This window comes from Coregonus lavaretus, assembly GCF_964263955.1.
Source record: "Coregonus lavaretus genome assembly, chromosome: 4".
In the NCBI taxonomy this organism is placed as follows: Eukaryota; Metazoa; Chordata; class Actinopteri; order Salmoniformes; family Salmonidae; genus Coregonus; species Coregonus lavaretus.
Genome location: NC_139991.1, coordinates 10,985,387 through 11,011,665, shown reverse-complemented (window position 1 = coordinate 11,011,665; position 26,279 = coordinate 10,985,387). Strand labels below are relative to the sequence as shown.

At 44.2% G+C, this 26,279-nt stretch overlaps 1 protein-coding gene across 1 annotated transcript; it reads left to right on the top strand.

The window, feature by feature from the left end:
• Positions 1 to 823: 823 nt before the first annotated feature.
• LOC311127953 (spondin-1-like) lies at positions 824 to 25,276 on the top strand. The gene is made up of 11 exons (XM_084159855.1): positions 824 to 884; positions 6,619 to 6,820; positions 8,927 to 9,067; positions 10,099 to 10,174; positions 11,061 to 11,243; positions 12,983 to 13,153; positions 13,659 to 13,826; positions 13,973 to 14,137; positions 15,159 to 15,452; positions 16,288 to 16,461; positions 24,971 to 25,276. Exons 1-10 carry the CDS (start codon positions 847 to 849, stop codon positions 16,449 to 16,451), a joined length of 1,602 nt encoding a protein of 533 aa, XP_084015981.1. The 5' UTR covers positions 824 to 846; the 3' UTR covers positions 16,452 to 16,461; positions 24,971 to 25,276.
• Positions 25,277 to 26,279: the final 1,003 nt, after the last annotated feature.

The following is a 26,279-nucleotide window of genomic DNA, read 5'->3' as shown; positions in this document are numbered from 1 at the left end:
AAGAAATATGGTTTCCACTTGAAATGGACTGGAGCGTTTAATATGTGTAATGTTGTTATCCAAGAGATATGTTTAATGTTGAACTTTAAACCGATTATATAGGCCATATAATAGTTTCTATACCACATTTCTATGATATGGACAGGGAAGTATTATTTCACAAACCAATCTAGTAGAAAGACAAAACCGATGTCGATGAAACATATCTACTTCTATTTTCTCATAAGTCTCAAGGCTTTTCCTTTGTTGTGACTGGGTGCTGAGGGAGCTGTCTCCCCCTCAGGTCTGAGTTCATTCTGGGCTTAAATCCTGCTCTGTGCTTTGAGTGTTTTATCTGATCTGGGACCAGCACAGAGACGTTCTCTCTCTCTCAGGCAGTGACACAGAGAGCCCTGCGGTGTCCAGAGCTACTGATGAAATATGTATCCAGGTTTTATGAAGTGGTGATGCCGGCGCTCCATCTGAAGTGATGCACGCTGTATTTATCACTCCTTTCTCTCAGAGAGAAAGTGACAATAGGTGGAAGAGGGGGAGATAAACTGACCTTCATCCATTCTCTTCCCTCATCTGGAAGTGTAATGTGGTGAATATGGCTGAGCCTCAATCTGTCAGATGACAAGTGAGTTTGTTGATTAAATCTCTTTCTCTCTCTCTCTCTCTCTATCTCTCTCTCTCTCTCTCTCTCTCTCTCTCTCTCTCTCTCTCTCTCTCTCTCTCTCTCTCTCTCTCTCTCTCTCTCTCTCTCTCTCTCTCTCTCTCTCTATATATATATCTCTCTCTCTCTCTCTCTCTCTCTCTCTCTCTCTCTCTCTCTCTCAGGGTGATGACGTCCTGACAGTCATCAAAATGAAGGCTCAGTGGCCAGCCTGGCAACCCTTGAATGTGTGAGTAGTCCAACAGCTACCTCCTCTATCATCTCTCTCTGTTTCTCTCACTCTCTCTCTGACTAACTCACTCACACTTTCTCCTGAGGGATTTGATCCGTCCTGCAGCAACGTCCCTTTTCCTTCCTCTCCCTCCCTCCTTTCTATATGCCACCCTCACCCTTCTTCTTCACGCTCCTTCCATGTATTTCTCTCTTTTCACATATGCATGAGTTATACCACACTGCAAGGACTTCTTCATTGCTCATCCACTCAACGTTGAATCATGCCTGGCCTCCCAAGCACACAAATGAGGTATCACAACTCATTGATCCAAAATTCTGCACTCGACTTGTTGCTCTGTGCCTTTGAGCCACTTAAAAGCACATGCCCAGAATCTGATAGCTCATCTCCACATGCACCAAGCTGATCAGTGTGACTAGGCTTCCTTAGACTCCTGCATGCATAAACCCTCATGTAATCTCTTATTTATGAGAAAGACAAGGAGCAGGTTAGCCCAGGTAGTGCAGAGAGAGAAGCATCCTCAACACTCACAGAGGTTCCGAGTGTGAGACTCCAAAGAGAGCTTCCAAAGGAAGCCACAGCGAGGGACAGAGCCAATCAAATCCACAGAGGATAATTAGCTCGCTATCTTGTTTATATGCCAGCAAATGAATTGTATCATAAAGTGGCTGTGTAAATGCAGAGGAAATCAAATCAACTGGTGTAGGGGATGGGTGGTAGGAAAGGGAGGAGAAGAGGAGGGGAAGAGGAGAGGAGGAGAAGAGGAGAGGAGGGGAAGAGGAGAGGAGGAGAGGAGAGGAGGAGAGGAGGAGAGGAGGGGAAGAGAGAGAAGGAGGTAGAGGTTATTGCTTGTAGTGTGATGTGGAAATGCACACATTCTGTTCGTACATGAGGTTTTCTTCCTTGAAAGTAGAGTACAGAAATGGTTAAGTGCATAATTTTGCTCCTGCGATTTAAGGATATTTCTTTTATTCTTTAAAATGAGTCTGTTGGGATTGCATACGATTTTTGTTTTTACATGTTCGTACATGTTTTTGAACGTGTTTATAAATGTTGTTTGTACGTGTTTCTACATGTGATTCAAAAAGTGTGTGTGTGAATTAGTGAAGGGGGCTTGTGTTACTGCACTTGTGTGTACATGTGTATGTATGTGTGTGGTTAAGAGGGTTGTGTGTTTTGATGATGAGTGATAGAAACTCCTGGAGGGGTTTTTCTCCATCAAGGTTAAGGGCCTCCTGCAGGCTCCTGTGTATCAAGACATCAGGCTGACCTATTTTACACAGCTGCCTGCCAATTAACAAACCCACTTACCCTGCCTTTGAAGAAGAGAAAGAGGGAGAAAAAATAAATAAACAGAGAGAGAGAGAGAGAGAGAGAGAGAGAGCAAGAGAGAGAGAAATAGACGTTGATTAATTATCAGTGGTGAGAAAACCAGCTCTTTATTACGTCTGAAGGATCCAAGGCAGATTGTTAGAGATGGAGCTTCAGGTTCAGGGATATCTGGGATCAGTGTTGGGTTAGGAAGGGTTTGGAAGAACTAGAACATTAATGAATACACTGTGTTTATGTAACCACATTTCTTTACCTGTCTCTTTATCAATCTTCCCTTCTAGTGCCTTTGTTCCACAGTGATCACTTCTATTGATTTGGAACTTAAGTGGTCATCTTAAGAGAGATGTGGTGGATGGAGCAAAGGAAAGGGAGAGAGAGAAAGTCAGATGAGGGTGGAGAGGGAGTGAGGGAGGTGGGTGAGTGGAGGGGTGCAGATATGACATCCATTATTACACACAGCAGAGCTGTCTCCTGAGACTCATAACATGTTAAAGGGAGAGGAAGAGAGCGAGAGAGAGATAGAGAAAAATTTACCAAAATAGGGAAAGATGGATGCAGAGAGAGAGCAACAGAGAAAGAGATATGTTCAGAGAGAGAGAGGGAGGAATAGAACATAAGAGAGGTGGGAATTCCACCAGGGCTGTCTCCAACCAACCAACCAACCGCTCCATGCCGCCACACCAAGGTCAGCATCAGGGTCAACACGGAGATTGATTGCTGGCGCTATCGTTGAGGAAAGCTTGCCTAATTAAAAATGCTGTGGCACACTGATGAAATTACCCACTGCCCGCCTCATTTGCATACACGCCAGGGGATTGACCGGGCTGGTCTTGGCAGGAATCAATTTCCTGTGTGTTGTGTTCTCGTTCCTCCTCCTTCCCTCCGGCCATGTTTTATTGACGTGTAAACACATCATTCTCCCTGCCTGTCGTTTTCACAATGTCCTTTAAATGACATGTTTGCTTTTGCCCTCCCCGGCTGGATTGATGAGGAGTACATTTTACACAGTGAACTGGAGACTCAGGGTCGCTGCAGCTGCTTTCCACTTTGAGTTTAAGGTCTGTGTCTGTCTGTCTGTCCTTGGTAGGTGAAACACGTTTGAGAGGACGTCTGGTTTCATCTGGTTTCACTCTCAGTCCCACTGGTCTACCTGCACTTCTAGATAACCTGACATAATCCGCTGCAATGTTCCTCTGGGAATATGTATATCTCACACGTACACCTGTCACCTGTGCACACACGTAGGCTTCCGAGCACACACACACATGCACACACACGCACTCGTATGGTCAGGTGCCACAAAGAGGGAAAATTACAATTGGCTCAGAACAGGCAGCACGGCTGGCCCTTAAATGTAGATGGAGAGCTAACATTAATAACGTGCATGTCAATCTCTCATGGCTCAAAGTGGAGGAGAGATTGACTTCATCACTACTTGTTTTTGTAAAAAGTGTTGACAAGCTGAATGCACCGAGCTGTCTGTTTAAACTACTAGCACACAGCTCGGACACCCATGCCTACCTCACAAGACATGCTACCCAAAGGTCTCTTCACAATCCCCAAGTCAAGAACAGACTATGGGAGGCACACAGTACTACATAGAGCCATGACTACATGGAACTCTATTCCAAATCAGGTAACTGATGTAAGCAGTAGAATCAGATTTTAAAAAACAGATACAAATACAGCTTATGGAACAGCGGGACTGTGAAGAGACACACACACAGGCACAGACACACATACACATGATAAGACACACGCTCTACACACACGTACACATGGATGTTGTATTGTAAATATGTGATAGCAGAGTAGTGGCCTGAGGGAACACACTTAATGTGTTGTGAAAAGTGTTATGAAATGTAATGTAATGTCATGTATTATTTTAAATTGTATGTAACTGCCTTAATGTTGCTGGACCCCAGGAAGAGTAGCTGTTGCCTTGACAGGAACTAATGGGGATTCATAATAAATACAAAAAAAACAAATACTCAGGCACACATGCACACACACACACCTGCACCTTAGAGACTATTTGAACCTCAGAGAATATCTGCACCTTATCTGCACTGACTCTCCAGACAGCCAACCCATACACACAAACGCACGCACAAACACACACACACACACACACACACACACACACACACACACACACACCACACACACACACACACACACACCCACACATGCACGCACACGCACACACAGTAACACTGCTGTTCTATAATATACTATTTATTCAACTGTGCGACCAAGACACTATCCACTTTATATTTGTAATATAGTCATTCTTGACATTTATACTGTATATCCTATTGTGTAGACATCACCTTTATTACTATGCATACCACATTCCTCTAATTACTTGTTAGTTTTGATTGACCTTTGATTAATATTGATTGATATTGTAATGCCATGTTGAGGGGCTAGCACGCAAGTATTTCACTGCACCTTTTATACCTGCTGTAAACTGTTTATGGAACAAATAACATTTGATTTGACACACACACAACAACAATGTGTCACACAATGTGCTAGTGACACAGACAGAGCAGCCCCTGTGGGAATCTTTGTCTCTGGGCGGTGTTCTCTGTCTCTGTCAAAGTACAGAGCCATTCCTCTCTCAAACACACATTCGAGCATGAAGGCAAGCATGCACACACACTCTCCAGAGCCTCAATGTACTCAGACGGTCCCCACAGAAAACAGCCTACACCCCTCTCTTTCTCTCCATCTTCCTCTCTTTGCCCCCCCCCCACACTCACATATACCCCCCCTCTCTCTCTCTCTCTCTCTCTCTCTCTCTCTCTCTCTCTCTCTCTCTCTCTCTCTCTCTCTCTCTCTCTCTCTCTCTCTCTCTCTCTCTCTCTCTCTCTCTCTCTCTCTCTCTCTCTCAGAGCAGGAATGGCTGTGCCTGTGACAGCTACAGCTACCTCCATGATGTCCAGTAGTGAGCCCCTCGTCTTTTTAAAGCACCCTGTACTTCTCATCAGAGCCTTTCTAAAGACAGCAGGACTACCCCAGCTCTCTAAGGCTTCCAGTTGATTAGCATTGTGCTGACAGACAGACAGAAACAGGGAAAGAAGGGGCTGTCAATGAAAACGCAGCCCTTAATGAGCTAAAGGGTTTGTCTTTGTTACTCAGAGACAGCCTGTTTGCTGGGGATGTGGGTGGTGGAAAGGAGGGAGGGAAGGAGGGAAGGAGGGAGGGAGGGAGGGAGGGAAGCTCAATTGTCACCTGAAACAATTATCTATCCTGCTATTCTCCTGTCACTGTTCTGTTCTTCATCTGCCGGTAAATCCATCAGATTTTCTATGACCACACACACCTCAGCCCTGTCCTGTCAAGCACTGTCCTGTCCAGTCATGTCCTCCAATACACGGTAATAATCACCTCTAAGGATGTGTAAGAGCTCTAATCCTCTGGGAACACACAGCAGGCTGCCAGCCGTCCCCTCATCCCCCTCATGTGTCACCGCGTCCCTTTGCTCAGCTCAGCCAGTCTCGGAGGCCTTAGGTTTATCTCTGACGGCCACATTGGTCCCAACACAAAGCCGACTTGTAACTGACAGGGTGGCAGGAGGGATAGGGTGTAGGATGGTGGGAGGTATATATCAACCCCTGATAAACGTTCATTAGAAATGCTGTGGTTTGGTACTAGGAAAAAGTATTCCTGAACAGACATGTTGTGTTTGTGACGATGTGGTGACTGTGTGTCTTCTGTGTGTGTTGCCGTGTGCAATATTGTGCTTGTGACTGTCTGTGAACTAGCGCACACGTCACAACATTCTCTGTTGCACACACACACACACACACACACACACACACACACACACACACACACACACATACACATACACATACACACACACACACACACACACACACACACACATACATACACATACATACACATACACACATACTTGTGGCTCTCTGCCACCAGTAAAATCTTTAGGGGTGTTTATTACTCATTACCTCTGGCTGGCAGCTCTGTGTTGAACTGTTGTAGGGGGTGAGCTGGATGCGCAGAGCATGCCAGAGGCAGCAAAGAAACTTCTCTACATCTCTGTGGACTTCAGTACCCCTTCTCTCATCCTTTCATCATTCTTCATCTCCCTTTCCTTGCTATCCCTCTTTCTCTTTTCATGCTTTTTAGGGACTTCAGTCAGTATTTCTGTTCTCTCTCTCTCCCTCTCTCTTCCTCTCTCTTTCTCTCGCTCTCTACTCTCTCTCTTCTCTCTTCCACTTTTCACATTTAGTCATTTAACAGGCACCCTTATCCAAAGTGACTTGCAATCAGTGCATTGATCAACTAAAGGTAGGTAGAACATCACATATCACAACTTTTGCAATTGTGACTTTCTTCAAAATAGTCCCTTCTCTCTGTCCTCCAGTCGTGCTGCCCCGTCGGCTGAGTTCTCAGTGGACCGTACCCGTCACCTGATGTCCTTCCTCACCATGCTGGGGCCCAGCCCTGACTGGAACGTGGGGCTGTCTGCAGAGGATCTCTGCACCAAGGAGTGTGGTTGGGCCCAGAGGGTTGTCCAAGATATGATCCCCTGGGATGCAGGCACCGACAACGGAGTCACCTACGAGGTCAGTGACCCCCTCAAAATGTCACAACTACACGTTCTAATATTCACACTATCTCTACCACAGGGATTCTAACCATAACACTGGAGCGCAAGCCCCAGACATCACACATCACTCACACCACCTACTGTATAATATCACACTTTCTTATAGGGCTGGGAATTGCCAGGGACCTCACGATACCATATTATCATGATACTTAGGTGCCGATACGATATGTATTGCGATTCTCACGATTCTATATGTATTGCTATTCGATACTGCGATGTTAATGCAATTCGATGTTCCAAACATATGTCTGCCGCAGAGGGACAAGAGAGAGCCATGAGAAAATGAGTTTTGATCAGTCATGGAAATTAAAGTGCTGGAAACAAATTGGCTCAGTATTTAAAAAGAAGATGAAGCAAAAGCTATGAAGGAAAAATACTGGAATTTTGGTGCATGTACAGCCGACTAGTGCGAAAATAATATTGCGATATAGTCAAAAATAATATTGCAATACACTGAGTATACAAAACATTAGGAACACCTTTCTAATATTGAGTTGCACCCCCTTTTGCCCTCAGAACAGCCTCAATTCGTCGAGGCATGGACTCTACAAGGTGTCGAAGGAGTTCCACAGGGATGCTGGCCCATGTTGACTCCAATGCGTCCCACATTTGTATCAAGTTGGCTGGATGTCCTTTGTGTGGTGGACCATTCTTGATACACACGGAAAACTGTTGAGCGTGAAAAACCCAGCAGCGTTGCAGTTGTTGACACACTCAAACCAGTGCGCCTGGCAACTACTACCATTCCCCGTTCAAAGGCACTTAAATATTTTGTCTTGCCCATTCACCTTCTGAATGGCACACATTCACAATCCATGTCTCAATTGTATGAAGGCTTAAAAATCCTTCTTTAACTTGTCTCCTCCCCTTCATCGACACTGATTGAAGTGGATTTAACAAGTGACATCAATAAGGTATTATAGCTTTCACCTGGATTCACCTGGTCAGTCTGTCATGGAAAGAGCAGGTGTTCCTAATGTTTTGTACACTCAGTGTATATGTCAATATATTATTTTTCCTTATTGGTAGACTGGTAGGGGAGCCTTTGCTGTGCTATGTGAGCTCACAGACAGACCTCTGGCTGATCCCTGGGAGTTCACAGACGAACCTGTTGAACTGTTTCTCCCCTGCTTGATTTGGCTCGCCCCACCAATGACTTCACTCATATCAAATGTCTGAAGCCTCATACATACTTACAGTGTACTTGGGTAGAAGAAAGAACAAGTTGTGTAAGAACCAGTCAAGAGTTATGAAATAAGGTTGTAGAGTGTTTTATTATTGAACAGTGTCTATATATTTTAGTGGTTTTAGGAAGCCTGAAGTTGAAGTTTGGAGTTTGTTCTCTCTCACTGTGTGACTCTGCTCTCCACTGATGTGAAATAGTATGATGTATGTAATGATGTAGCGTCCACAAACTGTACATTGTAATGGATGGTTTTGCCTGCCATATAACATATCGGAAGTTCAAAGGTGTGACAGATTTTGATCACCATAAAAACACCAGCACTTTTACAAAGTTACATGTCATCCCTTTATGTTCAGAAGAGTGGATGGCTTGTTTTCCAGTGCTGTCCCTTCAGAAGCCCTGTGGCTGTGTTTGCTGTGTTAGCCCCCTGCTGGCAGACCTTTGCTGCAGACTAATGACAACAGTTTCACCACATAACCCCATAAATCATAGTGTCCCTGACCCAGATCTATGAATTCATGTTGTTTTAGTGGATGTGGCTTTGTGACTTGTATAATCTAGGTTTGCCAGTCTTAGGAGGCCATATGCTATTTGTCCTGGGACGAGACTATGTAGATGTGTTGCATGCCTCCATATTGCACATGAAGAGACCTATTGCAACCTTTCATGTATTTTTTTATTTTATTTATTTTTATTTATTTCACCTTTCACCTTTATTTAACCAGGTAAGTACAAGGTTATCTGCAAAGACATGTTTTATCACTGATATCATGACACTCTTCCTCAATACTACAATGGAACACATATTGACATGAAAAGCACAGTCATGTATGTTGACTCTTCATTTGTGTGTGTGTGTGTTCTGTCCTCCAGTCTCCCAACAAGCCCACAGTCCCTCAGGAGAAGATCCGCCCCCTGACCAGCCTGGACCACCCCCAGAGCCCCTTCTACGACCCTGAGGGGGGCGCCATCACCCCCGTGGCCAGGGTAGTGGTGGAGCGCATCGCCCGAAAGGTCTGTTCATCCAATCATCTCTCTCCATTCCTTCCCTTCCTTTGGCTTCTATATCTCTCCCACTTTTCTTGTCTCTTTCCTCTTTCTTTGCTTACTTCACTTCCTATTTCCATCCTCCTTCTGTATCACGCTCTACTCACTCCTCTTGTTCCTTCCCTCCAGCTGTCACCAACACAACCTGATTTCTTGCACATCAAGGCATGTTTGAGGTTCGCTCTAAGATCTCGAAGCGGTTACAAACTTTTGATTATGTGCCTGTGTTCATAAGGTTGTTTCGGTATACGATTCAAAATGAAATGGTAAACAAACAGCACAATGGAGCATATTGGTGTATTGAACTAGAAACGTCAACTTAAAAGCTTCAGACACTAAGAGGAAGATACATGTTTTTCCATCTGAGAAGAATGTAACTTTATTTTTGCTCCCTCTGCATTGTTCCAGTGCCTAACTGAAGAAGTTGTGGATCAATACAGCTGTAGATATAGATGTTAGTTGTACAGGTGCAGTTTGAAGAGAGCAGGTATTGAACAGTGATGTAAATGTCAGTGGACTATAGCATTTACACAGCATCGAGCCAAGCAGACTCAACTGGAATCTCTCCATCTACTCTCTCATAGCCTTTACCAATATATTGATCCTCACACACTGAAGCATGCAGGTACAAGCACACATGTGCACGCACAATCGCACACACACACACAGCAACCCCCTCCCACACCCACACACACACCCTATCACTCTGATCGTTTGTCACTTGCCCTAAGCGGACATCTGTTGTTATGACAGCTGAATGCCATTATCAGCATGTCCCCATATCACCTCCCCGTTCGCTAGAAAGATAGATAACTACATACGCTAGCTAGATAGCGACAACGTGTATCTGTGAGCTCCAGCCAAGGTGAGAGATGCATCAGCTGACCTCCCTGTTTACCCCCTTCTCTGTCTGATAGCCGCCAGAGCCAAACAGAGGATCTTATCACAACAGAGTGGTATGTATTCCACAACGCAGGCCTGTGTTTGTCTGTCCGCAGGGCGAGCAGTGCAACATCGTGCCTGATAACGTGGACGACATTGTGGCTGATATCGCCCAGGAGGAGAAAGAGGAAGGTCTGTGTCTCTCTTTATCTCTCTCCGCCCTCTGTGTCCCTGTATCTCTTCAAATCTGCCAACAAAGGTTGGAACAGAGGAGCGATAAGCAAGAGAGAGGAGAAAGGCATGTCTCTCTCTCTCGCTCTCTCGCTCTCTCTCTCTCGCTCTCTCACTCTCTCTCTGTCTGCCCATCTCCAGGCGTGGGAGATTAGAACCAGAACTTGAGAAACAGTTCAATTAGTTAACCCAGCCAGCATAATCGTCCTCCACGTTGCCTTTTCTCTCTCTCTCTTTCATGGGAAAGCTGCACAGATGGAATCATATGCAGATTTGATCAGTAGTGGCATTTTCATTAAATCAATAAGGCTGCAGTTGAGATTGTTCCAAGTGAATTGTCGCTCCTCAACATGTCCCAGGGACATACATGTTTGATTTGATTTGAGTCAGATTAATGTTTCAATAGCACATCACTTAGTGAGGAGGGGCTTAGGCACCCAACACACACCTGAGGAAACACATAACTACTTATGACTTTGAACATTTGTGTTTATGCCCTTCATCAACATTATTTGATTAACGTCTTTCTCCCTCTCTCTCTCTCTCTCTCTCTCTCTCTCTCTCTCTCTCTCTCTCTCTCTCTCTCTCTCTCTCTCTCGCTCTCTCTCTCTCTCTCTCTCTACCTCTAATCCCTTTCTCTCTCCTCCTCTGCCACCCTTTCTTCCCCCTCCCTCCCTCCTTCCCTCTCTCTCTCTCTCTCTCTCTCTCTCTCTCTCTCTCTCTCTCTCTCTCTCTCTCTCTCTCTCTCTCTCTCTCTCTCTCTCTCTCTCTCTCTCTCTCTCTCTCTCTCTCTCTCTCTCTCTCTCTCTCTTGCTCTCTCTCTCGTTCCCACATTCCCTCCCTTCAGACGACACTCCAGAGACGTGTATCTACTCCAACTGGTCTCCCTGGTCAGCTTGCAGCTCAGCCACCTGTGACAAGGGCAAGAGGATGAGACAGAGGATGCTGAAGGCCCAGCTGGACCTCAGTGTACCCTGCCCTCACACCCAGGACTTTGAGCCCTGCATGGGGCCCGGCTGCAGCGACGAGGGTCAGTATGTTGGATGTACTAGGCAGCTCATGAGACATGGCGGGGTTTCGAACACAGGTTAACCTGAGATTTACAAGACTGTGTTAGCCTCCTGAGCTAAAGCCGATATATTAGCTCAGGGAACTAACGCAAGTCTCCGTCAACACGTGAGCGTGGTTCACCGAACCACATCCGTTACACATTTATAGTGACATGAACACATATAGTACAATACAACCTTGGATACAATCTGGAAATGTGTATTTCTTGTTGCTGTCTTGGTGTATAAACACCCATCTAAAAATAAACTTCAACATCTGACCACCAAGCCCCTTTATGAGCTCTAGGAGCTTTACTAGTGTGGACTTCATCTTTGGTAGCATTTCATAGGTTATTGCAACGAGTCAGACAGGGAAAGGTAAAATCTGGTTCAGTGCAGGTCTTTATTGGTGTGGGGTCATCGATAAAGCCCTCAGCTCGTTTGTAGCTCGGCCAATAAAGTTGTAGCATCATAGAGGTGAGGGGGACGCTGTGTTTCTGAGACAAGCCTATAAAATGTGTAATGAGCTAAAGCTGCCGGGAGCCCACAGTGGATACTAAGGCTTTATTAAAAGACACATAACAAATTATGAGAATACACACAGGGGACAACATGTCTTTGCTGCTTGCAGTGAAAGATTAATGAATAATAAAATAGGCTTGGGTATGAGTGTGTGTGTGTGTGTGTGTGTGTGTGTGTGTGTGTGTGTGTGTGTGTGTGTGTGTGTGTGTGTGTGTGTGTGTGTGTGTGTGTGTGTGTGTGTGTGTGTGTGTGTGTGTGTGTGTGTGTGTGTGTGTGTGCGTGCGTGCAAGTGGAAGTATGCCCAATCTGACGTAATGAAAAATATCAGACCCACAATGAATATAAATTCAGTAGAAAGCATCTTCTCATTGACAAACAATATCAAGAGTTGACCTTGAATCTCTGGAGGTGGTCTATCTTCAGTTCCACCTATTAGTACATTATTTCTATAATCATCTCTTGTCCCCTTCACACATTGTCCTTAAACAGCATCCCACTTATTACCATGGAGATCTGGCTCCCTTCACTTTGAATGGTCTGTTAAAGAACTCTATTGAATTCATAATTGATTCATAATACAGAGGCTTAGCTGGCGTGTGTGTGTGTGTGTGTGTGTGTGTGTGTGTGATGCATACACACACAAATGCTCTTATTCAGGGCTCTTATTCATGAAATGCTTATTATTAAAGATTAATTAATGATTTGCTCATCTAATTAATGAGCTGCTTTATTGAGCAGAACTAAATGAGTCTTTCAGTCTGGGGAGGGAGGGTTTAGATATAAATCCACGTGTGAGTCTCACCCAGAACGACACTTTCCCTCCCTCCCTCCCTCCCTCCCTCCTGAACATAATGCAGCAACAGCAGGGGGTGGTTATAATTGAGGAGAAACATGTCTGTTACATAAATGCATTCACAGCTTATGCATTTTTAAAGCTCTTGGGTAAGACTTTGGGTACAGGTGTACTGGTACAAGCTCTTGTAATGGCCATGAGCTGACATAGATGCTCATAGTCTTGTATTGTCTTACTATGATAAATGAGACTAACAGGAGGCCCTATAGTGTAGATACATCATACACTGGTTGATTATATAAAGTGTGATGTAGCTACTAACACTGCAAGGACATTAAAATCCTGAATGCAACTCAAATGCCATAACTGACCGTGACCTTTTGCCCTTTGCCCCCGACCTCTCAGAAGGGTCCACCTGCATGATGTCAGAGTGGATCACCTGGTCTCCGTGCAGCATGTCATGTGGGATGGGCATGCGCTCCCGGGAACGCTATGTCAAGCAGTTCCCTGATGATGGCTCTGTGTGTACCTTACCTACTGAGGAGAATGAGAAGTGTATTGTGAACGAGGAGTGCAGTGAGTAGCTTTCACCCCTGAAATCAATGGTTCACAAAAAAACTGAACAAAACTAACTGGGCCTCATTTGTTGTTTGTTTGTATGAGTCATTTATCACACACATTGCTGCATTTATCAAAGTTTTTGTTTTTAATCAGGTAAACAAACAATTTCCGAGGTATAGGAAATGTTTGATTAATCTGTGTATTTCTATGCTGTTGATAAATGAGGCCCATTGTGTGCATCAATACTCAGTGGAAGAGCATCTGCTAAATTATTCAAATGCACTACTCAAACTATTAGAATAATGTATAATTATGCAGGATTGAAACATGATTACAGGACAAAGTAATGCATATGTGGATTAAGCTCTGCCTCTCCCATTGAACACACCCTCTCTTCCTCTCTCCCATTCTTCCCTCTCCTCTCTCCTCTCCCCCCCTTCTCATTCACTCCTCCTCTTCCTTTCCCCATCTCTACCTTTTCCCCTTTTAACTGTTTTACCCCCCGTCTCCCTCTCTTCAGCCCCCAACAGTTGTCTGGTGACAGAGTGGGGTGAGTGGGACTCCTGCAGTGCCACCTGTGGGCTGGGCATGAAGAGGAGGGAACGCATGGTGAAGATGCCTCCCCCGGACGGCTCCATCTGTGGGGCTGAGGTGCTGGAGGTGGAGAAGTGCATGATGCCAGAGTGTCGTGAGTAACACACACACACAGATAAGCACATGCACACTTATACACACGTACACATACACACACACACTCACACTCACACACCACAACAAATGCCAACCAGATGAAATAATATAGACACTGATTCTGTGTGTGTCCTGTGTGCACAGACACCATCCCCTGTATGCTGTCTCCGTGGTCTGACTGGAGTGACTGCAGTGTGACGTGTGGGAAGGGCATGAGGACGAGGCAGCGCGTGCTCAAGTCTCCTGTGGAGCTGGGAGAGTGTACAGAGGACCTGGAGCAGGTGGAGAAGTGCATGCTGCCAGAGTGCCGTAAGTAACATTCACACACACACACATTGGAGCGAACCTACTTTATTCATGTGTGGACACACCAACTGAAACAGTACTGCACATGTATAATTCATGATAATACTGATTAGTATCTTTATTGTGCAACCTAGCATCCGTCTGCTTATAATACACTCCCTATCATACCCACATGCATACATACGTCACAAACACATTTAAAACACACTTGGCTTGTTAGTGTATACACATCTGTTTGACATCTGTGTTAGGAGTGCCCATAGTCTCATCTCCAGCCCAAACTCTCCCAGATAGTGTTATCATGGGAATACCCTGGTGGGTTATTAGCTGGTTTATATGAGAGGGAACAGCTTCCTCAAGCTGCTCCTCCATTGGAACCCAGAAGTGCACATGTGCTCTCACATTTAAGCCTGACTTAATAGGATATTTATAAATTCTAGTCAGGTACGAGACTGGCAGACACATTACCACAGGAAAATACTCTCTTTAGTCTCTCCTTTCTCCTGTTCCCTAGAAAATAAGGGAGCTAATTTCAGGGATGTATTGTGAAGAACGGGATTAAAAAGCAGAAATAACCAGCTTTAACTTTGTCAGACTTGTCACTGTATTGGGGTGAAAAAGCTTGTTAACTGGTCTTCCCTCAGTCTTAGCGAGGGGATAAAGCTGGCAGTATTATTCTGGCCAGCCCTAATCATCCTTGCAGTTCGTAAGAATGTTCTTGTTGTGGACATAAGTCAGATAATTTGTTTCCAGGGGATTCATATTGTGTTATGTGTAGAACAAGGAACTCTAATGCGAAGTCATAAGGTGTATTTACAAGCTTTCTTCCCATATTAACTCTTCACCTTTCTTACTCCACCCTGTCCTCCTCTTTCATTATCTCTCATCCCCCCTCTCTTCTCTCTCTCTCTCTCTGTCTCTTCTCTCTCTCTCTCTCTCTGTCTCTTCTCTCTCTCTCTCTCTGTCTCTCTCTCTCTCTCTCTATCTCTCTGTCTCTTCTCTCTCTCTCTCTCTCTCTGTACAGCGACAGACTGTATGGTGTCAGAGTGGACGGAGTGGTCTGAGTGTAACAAATCCTGTGGTAAAGGTCACATGATCAGGACGCGCATGGTGAAGCTGGAGCCCCAGTTCGGAGGGGACTCGTGTCCCGAGACAGTACAGAGGAAGAAGTGTAAGATCAGGAAGTGTAACCGCGGCGGTGGCCAGGGCCAGGTCAACAGCGACGAGAAGAAACGACGCAAAGAGGCGAGGGAGAAGAGGAGGAGCAAACAGGGGGGTCGACAGGGGGAGGAGACCACGTCGACCGCTGAACACCCAGGTTGGTGGGACTCATTACCACCACCATAACCGTCAGCAGCAGTGTTATAGTCATTACCATTTTCATAATCATCAACGATGTAATCATCATCAAGCTAAATCATAGAGTGCGGTTACATGCACACAATAATGTGATTATTGTGGATAGTTAGATATAATATAATAGTTTGATTAAAACGTTTACATGCTTTGCATGAAGAACGATTTCCCTATTAATCCTGTTTACATGGACACATCTGAAATCAGGCAACCTGATGGCACTCTGATAAATGCAGAAAATCGGCAATCAAAATAAAAGTTCTACCACAGCAAGCATGTTATTTTTGGGATGCATATTTGATTCTGAGTTCGGACATACACACTTAACTTGCGCTAAAGAGGGTGGCTCGCTGGGCTGGTGCTATCACATGCACAGATTAAATACACCGCTGGTACGCCGATTAAGGTGTTTACATGTCCTAAGAATTAACACAAAAGTTGCTCTGAAAACCAGGTGTTTTAATCGGCGTATGCTTACTTCTTTTGACCTTGCCCAGATGATCTGCCTACTGCCATAATTAGTTTAATATTGAATTATTAGTGTGCATGTAAACGTGCTCATAGAAAACTAAATCACAGTCAGTTTTGATAGTCAGTATCTTCAATATGATCATTGCTATTCTTTAACAAGGAACAATTTTCCATGAAAAACCATTAAATGTCTTTCTCCATGATTTCTCTCTCTCTCTCTCTCTCTGTCTCTCTCTCTCTCTCTCTCTCTGTCTCTCTCTCTCTTACTCTTACTCTCACTCTCACTCTCACTCTCACTCTCACTCTGACTCTCACTCTCTGGTCAGGCTGTAAAATGAGGCCGTGGTCCAGCTGGACAGACTGTACCAAGCTGTGTGGCGGGGGGATCCAGGAGCGGCTAATGACAGCCAAGAGGAGGTTTAAGAGCGCTCAGCTCCCCAGCTGCAAGGACAGGAAGGAGATCCGAGCGTGTAACGTGCACCCCTGCTAGATGGACCAAGGTGGGTGGGACGGGGATGGGATGGGATGGGTACGGAGTGGGTGGAGGTTGCCCATAAACACTGGTCTAAGCTCAGTTGTTTTCCCCTCTGACAGATCAGGTTAGGTTTGGGGATTGTAAACTGATCCTAGATCTGTGCCTATGGGCAACTTGGTTATGGGACGGAACGTGAGGTGGCATAGTGTCACTCAATGATCCAATGCACTCTGTTTAGGGCTGGCACGGACCTTAATCTCTCTTGGTTTAATCCAGGGCTGTGTCTGAAGATTCTAGATTGGGGAAGGTTCACTGGTTCTGTATACACCTCTAGTCAGAGTTTGGAAAGAGTTTAGCAAATTCTGAAATGACCCATCCTTCAAGGTCAAAGGTCATGGGTTATCTTACAAGAAGAAGGAAGGAATTCCCTTGGTCTCTTCTCGAGCCTAAAACAAACAGACAGGCTACCCCAAATAACGCCTAGCCTATGATGAACCTGACTGATTTTCCTCTGTATGTAAAATAAACTAGCTCTGTTACATTTAGGATTATTTTGCAAGATTACTGTAAACTTGTTGTGGTATAATGTTCTTGAATAATGATAATTATGAAAACACCAATTGATAAGAGATAGTACTGTTAGACTATATCTTGTAGTATCCTCTTTGGTAGTGTATATTATTCCAGAACTTAAAGCACAGTTACCCAGCCATTCCAGCATTTTATAAGCCTTCAAAAAAATTTGATGTTTCTAGGATCAAGAAATCTCCTGTATGACTTTTTACTCAGCTGTACTACTGTTCATGTAGACACACCGCAACGGAAATCTCTATGATTTTGTGCATTGTTATTATAAGATAATATTCTTATTTTTTTGATGTGGATTTTTTTACAAGAATATTACCCAAGAGTCTTACCAAAGCCTTGTGTAGATGTTTTTTACATGTCTCTTTACGTCTCTTTGTTCTCTGTTCCTCTAAAATATTAATATTTTGGAATATATCACCTTTACAATAAAAGTAAATGTTAGAAATTGTCATACGGATGTTTATTTTTCTTTGAATACCAGATGTACCATTTATATTGAGGTAAATGTATTATATTACATTGAGGTACATATTCAAGCTAGGGTTTACATGTAATACATAAACCAATGCACTTCATACTCTTGGCCACTAGATGGAGACTATAAGCTGATAAGAAGTGAGTTCCTTTACATTTCAAATGAAATGAAATGAAATTTTATTTGTCACATACACGTGTTTAGCAGATGTTATAGCGGGTGTAGGAAAATGCTTGTGCTTCTAGCTCTGACAGTGCAGTAATATCTAACAAGTAATATCTAACAATTTCACAACATATACCAAATACACACAAAACTAGTAAGGAATGGGATTTAAGAACATATACATATATGGACAAGCAATGACAGAGCGGCATGGACTAAGATACAGTAGAATATTATAGAATAGAATGCAGTATATACATATGAGATGAGTAGTGCAAGATATGTAAACATTATTAAAGTGACTAGTGTTCCATTTCTTAAAGTGGCCAGTGATTTCAATAGGCAGCAGCAGCCTCTAATGTGCTAGTGATGGCTATTTAACAGTCTGATGGCCTTGAGGTAGAAGCTGTTTTTCATTCTCTCGGTCCCAGCTTTGATGCACCTGTACTGACCTCGCCTTCTGGATGATAGCGGGGTGAACAGGCATTGGCTTGGGTGGTTGATGTCCTTGAGGATCGTTTTGGCCTTCCTGTGACATCGGTGTTGTATGTGTCTTGGAGGGCAGGTAGTTTTCCCCCGGTAATGAGTTCGGCAGACTCTGGAGAGCCCTGCGGTTGTGGGCGGTGCAGTTGCCGTTCCAGGCGGTGATACAGCCCGACAGGATGCTCTCAATTGTGCATCTGTAAAGGTTTGTGAGGGTTTTAAGTGCTAGGCCGAATTTCTTCAGCCTCCTGAGGTTGAAGAGGCTCTGTTGCGCCTTCTTCACCACACTGTCTGCGTGGGTGGACCATTTCAGTTTGTCGGTGATGTGAACGCCAAGGAAGCTTTCTACCTTCACTGCGGTCCCGTCGATGTGGATAGGGGGGTGAATTGAAGTGGGTCTAGGGTGAAAGGTAAGGTAGAGGTGATATGATCCTTGACTAGTCTCTCAAAGAACTTCATGATGACAGAGGTGAGTGCTACAGGGCGATAGTCATTTACTTCAGTTACCTTTGCTTTCTTGGGTACAGGAACAATGGTGGCCATCTTGAAGCATGTGGGAACAGCAGACTGGGAAAGGGAGAGATTTAATATGTCCATAAACACACCAGACAGCTGGTCAACGCATGCTCTGAGGATGCGGCTAGGGATGCCATCTGGGCCGGCAGCCTTGCGAGGGTTAACATGCTTAAATGTCTTAATCACGTCAGCCATGGAGAAGGAGACACCACAGTCCTTGGTAGTGGGCCTCGTCAGTGGCACTGTGTTATCCTCAAAGCGGGCGAAGAAGGTGTTTAGTTTGTCTGGAAGCGAGAAGTCGGTGTCGGCGACGTGGCTGGTTTTCCTTTTGTAGTCAGTGATTGTCTGTAGACCCTGCCAAATACGTCTCGTGTCTGAGCCGTTGAATTGCGACTCCACTTTGTCTCTATACTGATGTTTTGCCAGTTTAATTGCCTTGCGGAGTGAGTAGCTACACTGTTTGTATTCTGCCATATTCCCAGTCACCTTGCCATGATTGAATGCGGTGGTTTGCACTATTCAGATTTGCGCGAATGCTGCCATCTATCCACGGTTTCTGGTTAGGGTAGGTTTTAATAGTCACAGTGGGCACAACATCACGTATACACAGTGTATACGTCAAAATTATTTTCGGAAGCTACCCGGAACATATCCCAGTCCGCGTGATCAAAACAATCTTGAAGCGTGGATTCCAATTGGTCAGACCAGCGTTGAATAGTCCTTAGCACGGGTACTACCTGTTTGAGTTTCGGCCTATAGGAAGGGAGAAGCAAAATGGAGTCGTGGTCAGATTTGCCGAAAGGAGGGCGGGGGAGGGCCTTATAACCATCCCGGAAGTTCAAATAGCAATGGTCGAGGATTTTAGCAGCGCGAGTACAACAGTTGACATGTTGATAGAACTTCGGCAGCCTAGTCCTCAAATTTGCTTTGCTAAAATCCCCGGCTACAATAAATGCAGCCTCAGGATATGTGGTTTCCAGTTTGCATAAGGTCCAGTGAAGTTATTTGAGGGCTGTCGTGGTATCGGCTTGAGGGGGGATATACACGGCCGTGACTATAACCGAAGAAAATTCTCTTTGGAGAAAGTACGGTCGGCATTTGATTGTGAGATATTCTAGGTCGGGTGAACAGAAGGACTCGAGTTCCTCTATGTTACTACAATTACACCATGAGTCGTTAATCATGAAACACACACCTCTGCCCTTCTGCTTCCCGGAGATATATTTATTCCTGTCTGCGTGATGAACTGAGAACCCATCTGGCTGGACCGATTCTGACAGAATATCCCAAGAGAGCCATGTTTCCTTGAAACAGAGTATGTTACAGGCCTTCATGTCTCTCTGGAAAGAAATCCTTGCCCGTATTTCGTTGACCTTGTTAACCAAAGACTGAACATTAGCGAGTAGAATACTTGGAAGCGGTGGGTGGTGTGCGCGCCTCCTAAGTCGAACCAGCAGGCCGCTCCGAGTGCATCTCCTCCGCCGGCGATGTTTTGGGTCAGCCGCTGGAATCAGTTTAGTTGCCCTGGGGAGAGCAAACAAAGGATCTGCTTCGGGAAAGTCGTATTCCTGGTCGTAATGCTGGTGAGTAACCGCCGCTCTGATATCCAATAGTTTTTCCCGGCTGTATGTAATGATGCAAAACACTTTCTGAGGTAATTATGTAAAAATAATACATAAAAAAACAAAATACTGCAAAGTTTCCTAAGAGCTAGTCGCAGGATCAGTAGGTGCCCATCATGTGCTATTTCAATACACTTTGGTCATACATAGTACTGTAACAGAATACCTGATTATCATGACCCCTTTTTCTCAACCCCTAACCAGAGATATCTGAGTGTCTAGACATGGGAGCTGCAGAAGCAGCAAAGTATCACTGGTCTGCAAAAGGGTGCTTCCCGGTGCAGTACATACACACATTGACCAGACGGTGGCAGAAGATACCTATTTAGTGTTGAGGCTTGAGGTGTTGAGGGTTTTATTTTTTTTAGCCTTAAGACAACACTGTGATTAATGCTGAGTGTGTGTAAAGGTCCACACATTAGGCCACTTCACTCTGTCAGAAATGTATAGAAATCCTACATCAGTCTCATACAGTGAGACGTGCCTTGTCCATCATGGTTCGGCCCTAAACACTGACACGAGGGCCACGTTCAGTATCCAAACATTAGGAAACGTTTTAGATAGAAATGTCATGAGTAGAGCTGAGGTTATTCTTTATTCTACATGTCAGAGAGGCATGTTTGTTCTACATGCTATATTTCTACATGCTATCTGAAGGTTGCACAACGTCGTGCCTTGCTGAATGCACCCCAGGTTGCTCATAGTCTGAGCTTGGCTCCTAATGATATACACAGTGACACAATCAGGGACAGTTAGTTGCCAGCTTTGCCCATTGAAGCGACATTTCACTTAAACCAAGCAGAAGTAAAGAGAGGGGAAATAAGTGAACAGAGATGTCATGCATTGGTGGCCATCTTGAAGAAATGGTTTTGAATCAGTCTGAATTGACCAATGACAGCCTGGGGGATAGAATGGTTTCCTATGGGTCATGGAAATCAGAGGGAAAAGGTGAATAATGCAACACAAACAAAATGTACAATGCTATATAGAATGCCATTGCTATAACAACCACACATTAGGTTCACACTCTGCAGCTATAGGAGACTTCCAACATGAATTGTCAAGGTGATATCTGCTGACATATACATTAAATATCCATGGCAATAGTGGCTAGATGGGAGAAGATAGTTGCCGTCTTTACTCAGATGAGTGATGCTGTTGATGTGCGAGTGCGCGTGCGTGCACGTGTGTGCGTGAGTGCATGTTTGCATGTGTGTGTGCGTTTGTGTGTGAATGCATGCGTGTGAGTGAGCGAGTGAGAATGCAGCACACAGCGACTTGTCTCAAAGCACTCCCCCGGACCTCATAAGGCCTCGTTTTCTGCGTATCCTGTTGCCACAGCAACCACTCACAGCAGATCATAAGCAGCTCTCCAGGACTCGCCACTGCGGTCCTATTTGAAACGTTGCCCACAGTAAATAAGGGCGGCGCTACAGCTTTACACACAGACTGGGGGCACTGCAGCGGTCGACTCTGTGGGAGTGTTCCAGAGTGCCTACAAGGCATCCATCAACATGAACTGTCTCTTCTCTAACAGAGGGCTGGCTTGCTGGCTTCTCTCCACCTTCTCTCCCTGTTGAAAACAAGGCAGGATAGGTGGGATCAAAATAGATGTGATGTCTACCTCTCTATCTCAGACTGCCTTTAGGCTACTGCTGGTGAGATCTCAAGTCGACTGATGAAAACCTTTGAGTCCAATGAGAAGTATTGCTTCAGTATGTTAAGTGCTCTGTGGTATAAACATTGATAAAGTCACTAGTAGGTCTATCTGTGGAAAAGCATCCTTTGTGCTGCAATGGCACTGCATAATGTATGGTGAGACTCTTTACATTCCTCTTTATTCCTTTGCATTGCAAATCACTTTGATTGACTTATGGTGTAAAATGACTGTGTATAGTGTGAAATTGGCATGAATAGTTTTACATTTATATTAACAGTAAAGAGACTGAAACATTCATGTGGAAATGGAACTGGAATACACAAAATAGCAAATATACCCTAACATCATGATGATGTATTGTAATTGATTACTTATGATGATATATCATCACAGAGTAATCTAAAACATTCATTATGATGCGTTTAATATGAAATACATATCTTCCCCGGGGTCCTTTGGTGTAATTTGAATAATTATTGTGCTCATTGAGATTCAGACAATCAATTATTTCGTTCCTGCATCTGTTTTCAGCATCTTTCCGAAAACAAATCTACATAAACCCAACACTTGTTTTAAAACACAGCAGGTGGCTGCTCGTACATATGGAGCTCGTACATATGCTCGTACAATTCCTGATATGGAGTCAGTCAGAAAATGTCAAAGCCCTAGAGCTGAAAGCAATAACTGTTGCTATAGGAGCTGAGATAACACATTGTGATACGGTTTTATTTACCTACCACACAAAGCGGAACCTAGTAGATAAACAATGGAATTCCAATTTGGCCAATTGCATTATGCAAATGTTACATGCTTTAAGTGAATATTCATGTGAATAGTAATTTCTGACCAAACATGGCTATTCTTATTGGGTACTTGTATGAGCTCTGGTCAAATATATCAAATTACTGGAAACCTAATATTAGTTATTTTTACAGTATAAGCACACATATATACACTCTCATTTGTCAAATGTGTATTTTCTTTCATTCTCATGTAATGGGTGTCTGAATTCTCTTTCTAGCTGCAGTCGTCAGAATGGCTTGAGCTGCAGAGGCAGGGCATGGAAATGGTTAACCACATACACATCTCAGTCTAGTGTGGCTAAAAGGAGAGATATGTCTCTGAGATAATTGTCCTGTGATCTGCCTGACACTCAAATCAGCCCAGTCACTGACAGACTGCTGAGAGACTGCTGAGAGACTGCTGACAGACTGCTGAGAGACTGCTGACAGACTGCTGACTGACTGCTAACAGACTGCTGACAGACTGCAAGAAAACCCCCCAAAAACAAAACAAACTTGATTTTCATTTTTCAAACTGCATTGGGAAATACAGCAGCTCCCTCCTTCCTTCCTTCCCTGGCCAGGCTCTCCATCCGTCTGGACAAGGAGTCAGAGGAAATACAGCAGCTCCCTCCTTCCTTCCTTCCCTGGCCAGGCTCTCCATCCGTCTGGACAAGGAGTCAGAGGAAATACAGCAGCTCCCTCCTTCCTTCCTTCCCTGGCCAGGCTCTCCATCCGTCTGGACAAGGAGTCAGAGGAAATACAGCAGCTCCCTCCTTCCTTCCTTCCCTGGCCAGGCTCTCCATCCGTCTGGACAAGGAGTCAGAGGAAATACAGCAGCTCCCTCCTTCCTTCCTTCCCTGGCCAGGCTCTCCATCCGTCTGGACAAGGAGTCAGAGGAAATACAGCAGCTCCCTCCTTCCTTCCTTCCCTGGCCAGGCTCTCCATCCGTCTGGACAAGGAGTCAGAGGAAATACAGCAGCTCCCTCCTTCCTTCCTTCCCTGGCCAGGCTCTCCATCCGTCTGGACAAGGAGTCAGAGGAAATACAGCAGCTCCCTCCTTCCTTCCTTCCCTGGCCAGGCTCTCCATCCGTCTGGACAAGGAGTCAGAGGAAATACAGCAGCTCCCTCCTTCCTTCCTTCCCTGGCCAGGCTCTCCATCCGTCTGGACAAGGAGTCAGAGGAAATACAAGAATTCATAAACTAATAAAGCAGGGGAGTAAAAATCAATACGGACCAGACCTCCAGAAGCTCTTTTCCACAAATGTATAGACCTCAACTAGGCTCCATGGCAGTGATATAGTCGTGTAGGGAGGGGAGGTGACGGTGGGGAGTACTGACTACGGCTCTTCATATTAGTATTGGTGCATATGGAGAGTGATATGTGGCGTGGCAGACCAAGGCCGATCGTCTTGTTAAACACACCATGTCTATAGACTGGCACTGAGATACTGAGCTGCAATGCTATAATTTAATGCCAGTGGTAAAAATACTTTAAAGTACTACTTAAGTAGTTTTTTGGGGTATCTGTACTTTACTTTAATATTTCTATTTTTGACTACTTTTACTTTTAAAATAATGTACTTTTTACTCCATACATTTTCCCTGACACCCAAAAGTACTCGATACATTTCGAATGCTTAGCAGGACAGGACAATGGTCCAATTCACGCACGTATCAAAAAACATCTACTGCCTCTGCATTACTACTGCCTCTGATCTGGCGGACTCACTAAACACAAATGCTTTACTTTTTTAAACTTAAACAATTACATTTACTTTTGATACTTATATATAAACCAAATACTTTTAGACTTTTACTTAAGTAGTATTTTACTGGGTGACTTTCACTTTTACTTGAGTCATTTTCTATTAAGGTATCTTTACTTTTACTCAAGTATGACAATTGGGTACTTTTTCCATCACTGTTTAATCTTTGCTTTGAAAAGGGTGGATGACCATTTGCATTTGCCTTTAGACTAGAGAGAAGCATGATCAGGCTCAAAGAAAATAGTGGAATTCTGGACATTTCTCTGGAAATGGTTTTGTTTTTCCATGTTCACTCGCCCAGCATATTAAATTGAGTATGCAATTGTTTCTGCTGGCAGGTGTCATACAGAGGCTCAGTCAGTCAATATCATGGTTAAGTTTTATTTATAATTTGCTATGGATAGTTTGTTAAGTCTTCTTTACATTTTTATATTAATTTCCTCTTTATTTACTGTCTTTCTTCCCCCATTGCAGAGAGAGAAAAGGAAAAGCCCATCCTGGCGATAGCAGAAAAGGAATTCCCTGTCATGTTATCTCGCTGATGCTTGGGAAATGCATTTCACGGGAATTCACCACGCACTAATCAGAAATTGACTGCCGTTCCACAGCAAAGCCAAGGGACTCCAAACGATGTGGCTGTTGCCTTGGTAGTCTCTGGTCATTGTTTAATTAAAGCTAGAGGAATGAATGAGTGCAGAAATAATAAAAGAGTGTTTAATATTGTATTCAATAATAAAGATGATCGTTAGACATAGTAAATGTCTGGCGTAACCTAAATCCAAACGATACATTTCTCTCCCTCAAGCCTCAATGAAATCTAATAATTGAGTTGTTTCCTCTCCACTCACTATTTGTTTGTCTCTCACTCTTTCTATTAGCCACGATATCAACAAAGTGGAGGTCCATGAAGTCCACAAATATAGAATATTCCATATCTTGTTGGACAAGAGAAAACCCAACAGGTTGGTGGTCAAGCCTGAGGAAGAGTGTATCGGTGAGCCTGAGGGTGTATCCATATGTTGGTGTGTTGGATTCTTCCCCCTGTGGTGTGACACCTCCTGCGCACACACACATACACACATGCACGTTCACACACACGCATTCATGTGCACACACACATGCACGTTCACACACCCACACACACGCACGTTCACACACTAGAAACCCACATGTACAGTCATGGCAAGAGTACAGACACACACTCATCCCTCCTATCTCCTACACTCTAACATTCATCCATCTGCTTTGCTGTATTTAGATAAAGAGTGGTTGTTATGTGGCTCTAGGATCTCTGCCTTACTGCCTCTCCCCACGGTTCTACTTATACATACCCTCACACTCTGCTGGCTCACCTCTCTTATCTCCACACCCCGACACTTAGAACTCAAAAACCTAGGAGGGTGTCTGCTCAGTCAGGAATCACACACGCTAGTCTGAGGGGATCTCGACTCACACCCACAGAAAATCAGAACTATTCAGACTGGAAGCCTAAGATAAGAGTGTAATGGTTTCTCTCTCTCTCTCTCTCTCTCGAATATAAATGTAATACATAGTTTAAAAAGTAATGATTGAACACTTTACCTTTCTTTTATGTATTTTATGTGGAGTATAACCCTTTCATACTTATTCTTAATGTGGTATATTTAATTGAATGGACTCCACACGTCTCCAAATCATATTATGACCACTGACCCAGTACAACTTGGCAACGAATCTACAATCACATCATCTTGACTGATGTAGGAAAGGACAGGCATATGATGCATACTGTACTTTCTCAGCC

What these genes read in the sequence shown, in the direction of transcription:
- LOC311127953 (XM_084159855.1), top strand. Translation starts at nt 847, where the DNA reads ATGAAGGCTCAGTGGCCAGCCTGGCAACCCTTGAATGT. An exon ending in GCCTGGCAACCCTTGAATGT is followed by an intron (nt 885 to 6,618) that starts GTGAGTAGTCCA and finishes TCTGTCCTCCAG; the next exon opens with TCGTGCTGCCCCGTCGGCTG. An exon ending in ACAACGGAGTCACCTACGAG is followed by an intron (nt 6,821 to 8,926) that starts GTCAGTGACCCC and finishes TCTGTCCTCCAG; the next exon opens with TCTCCCAACAAGCCCACAGT.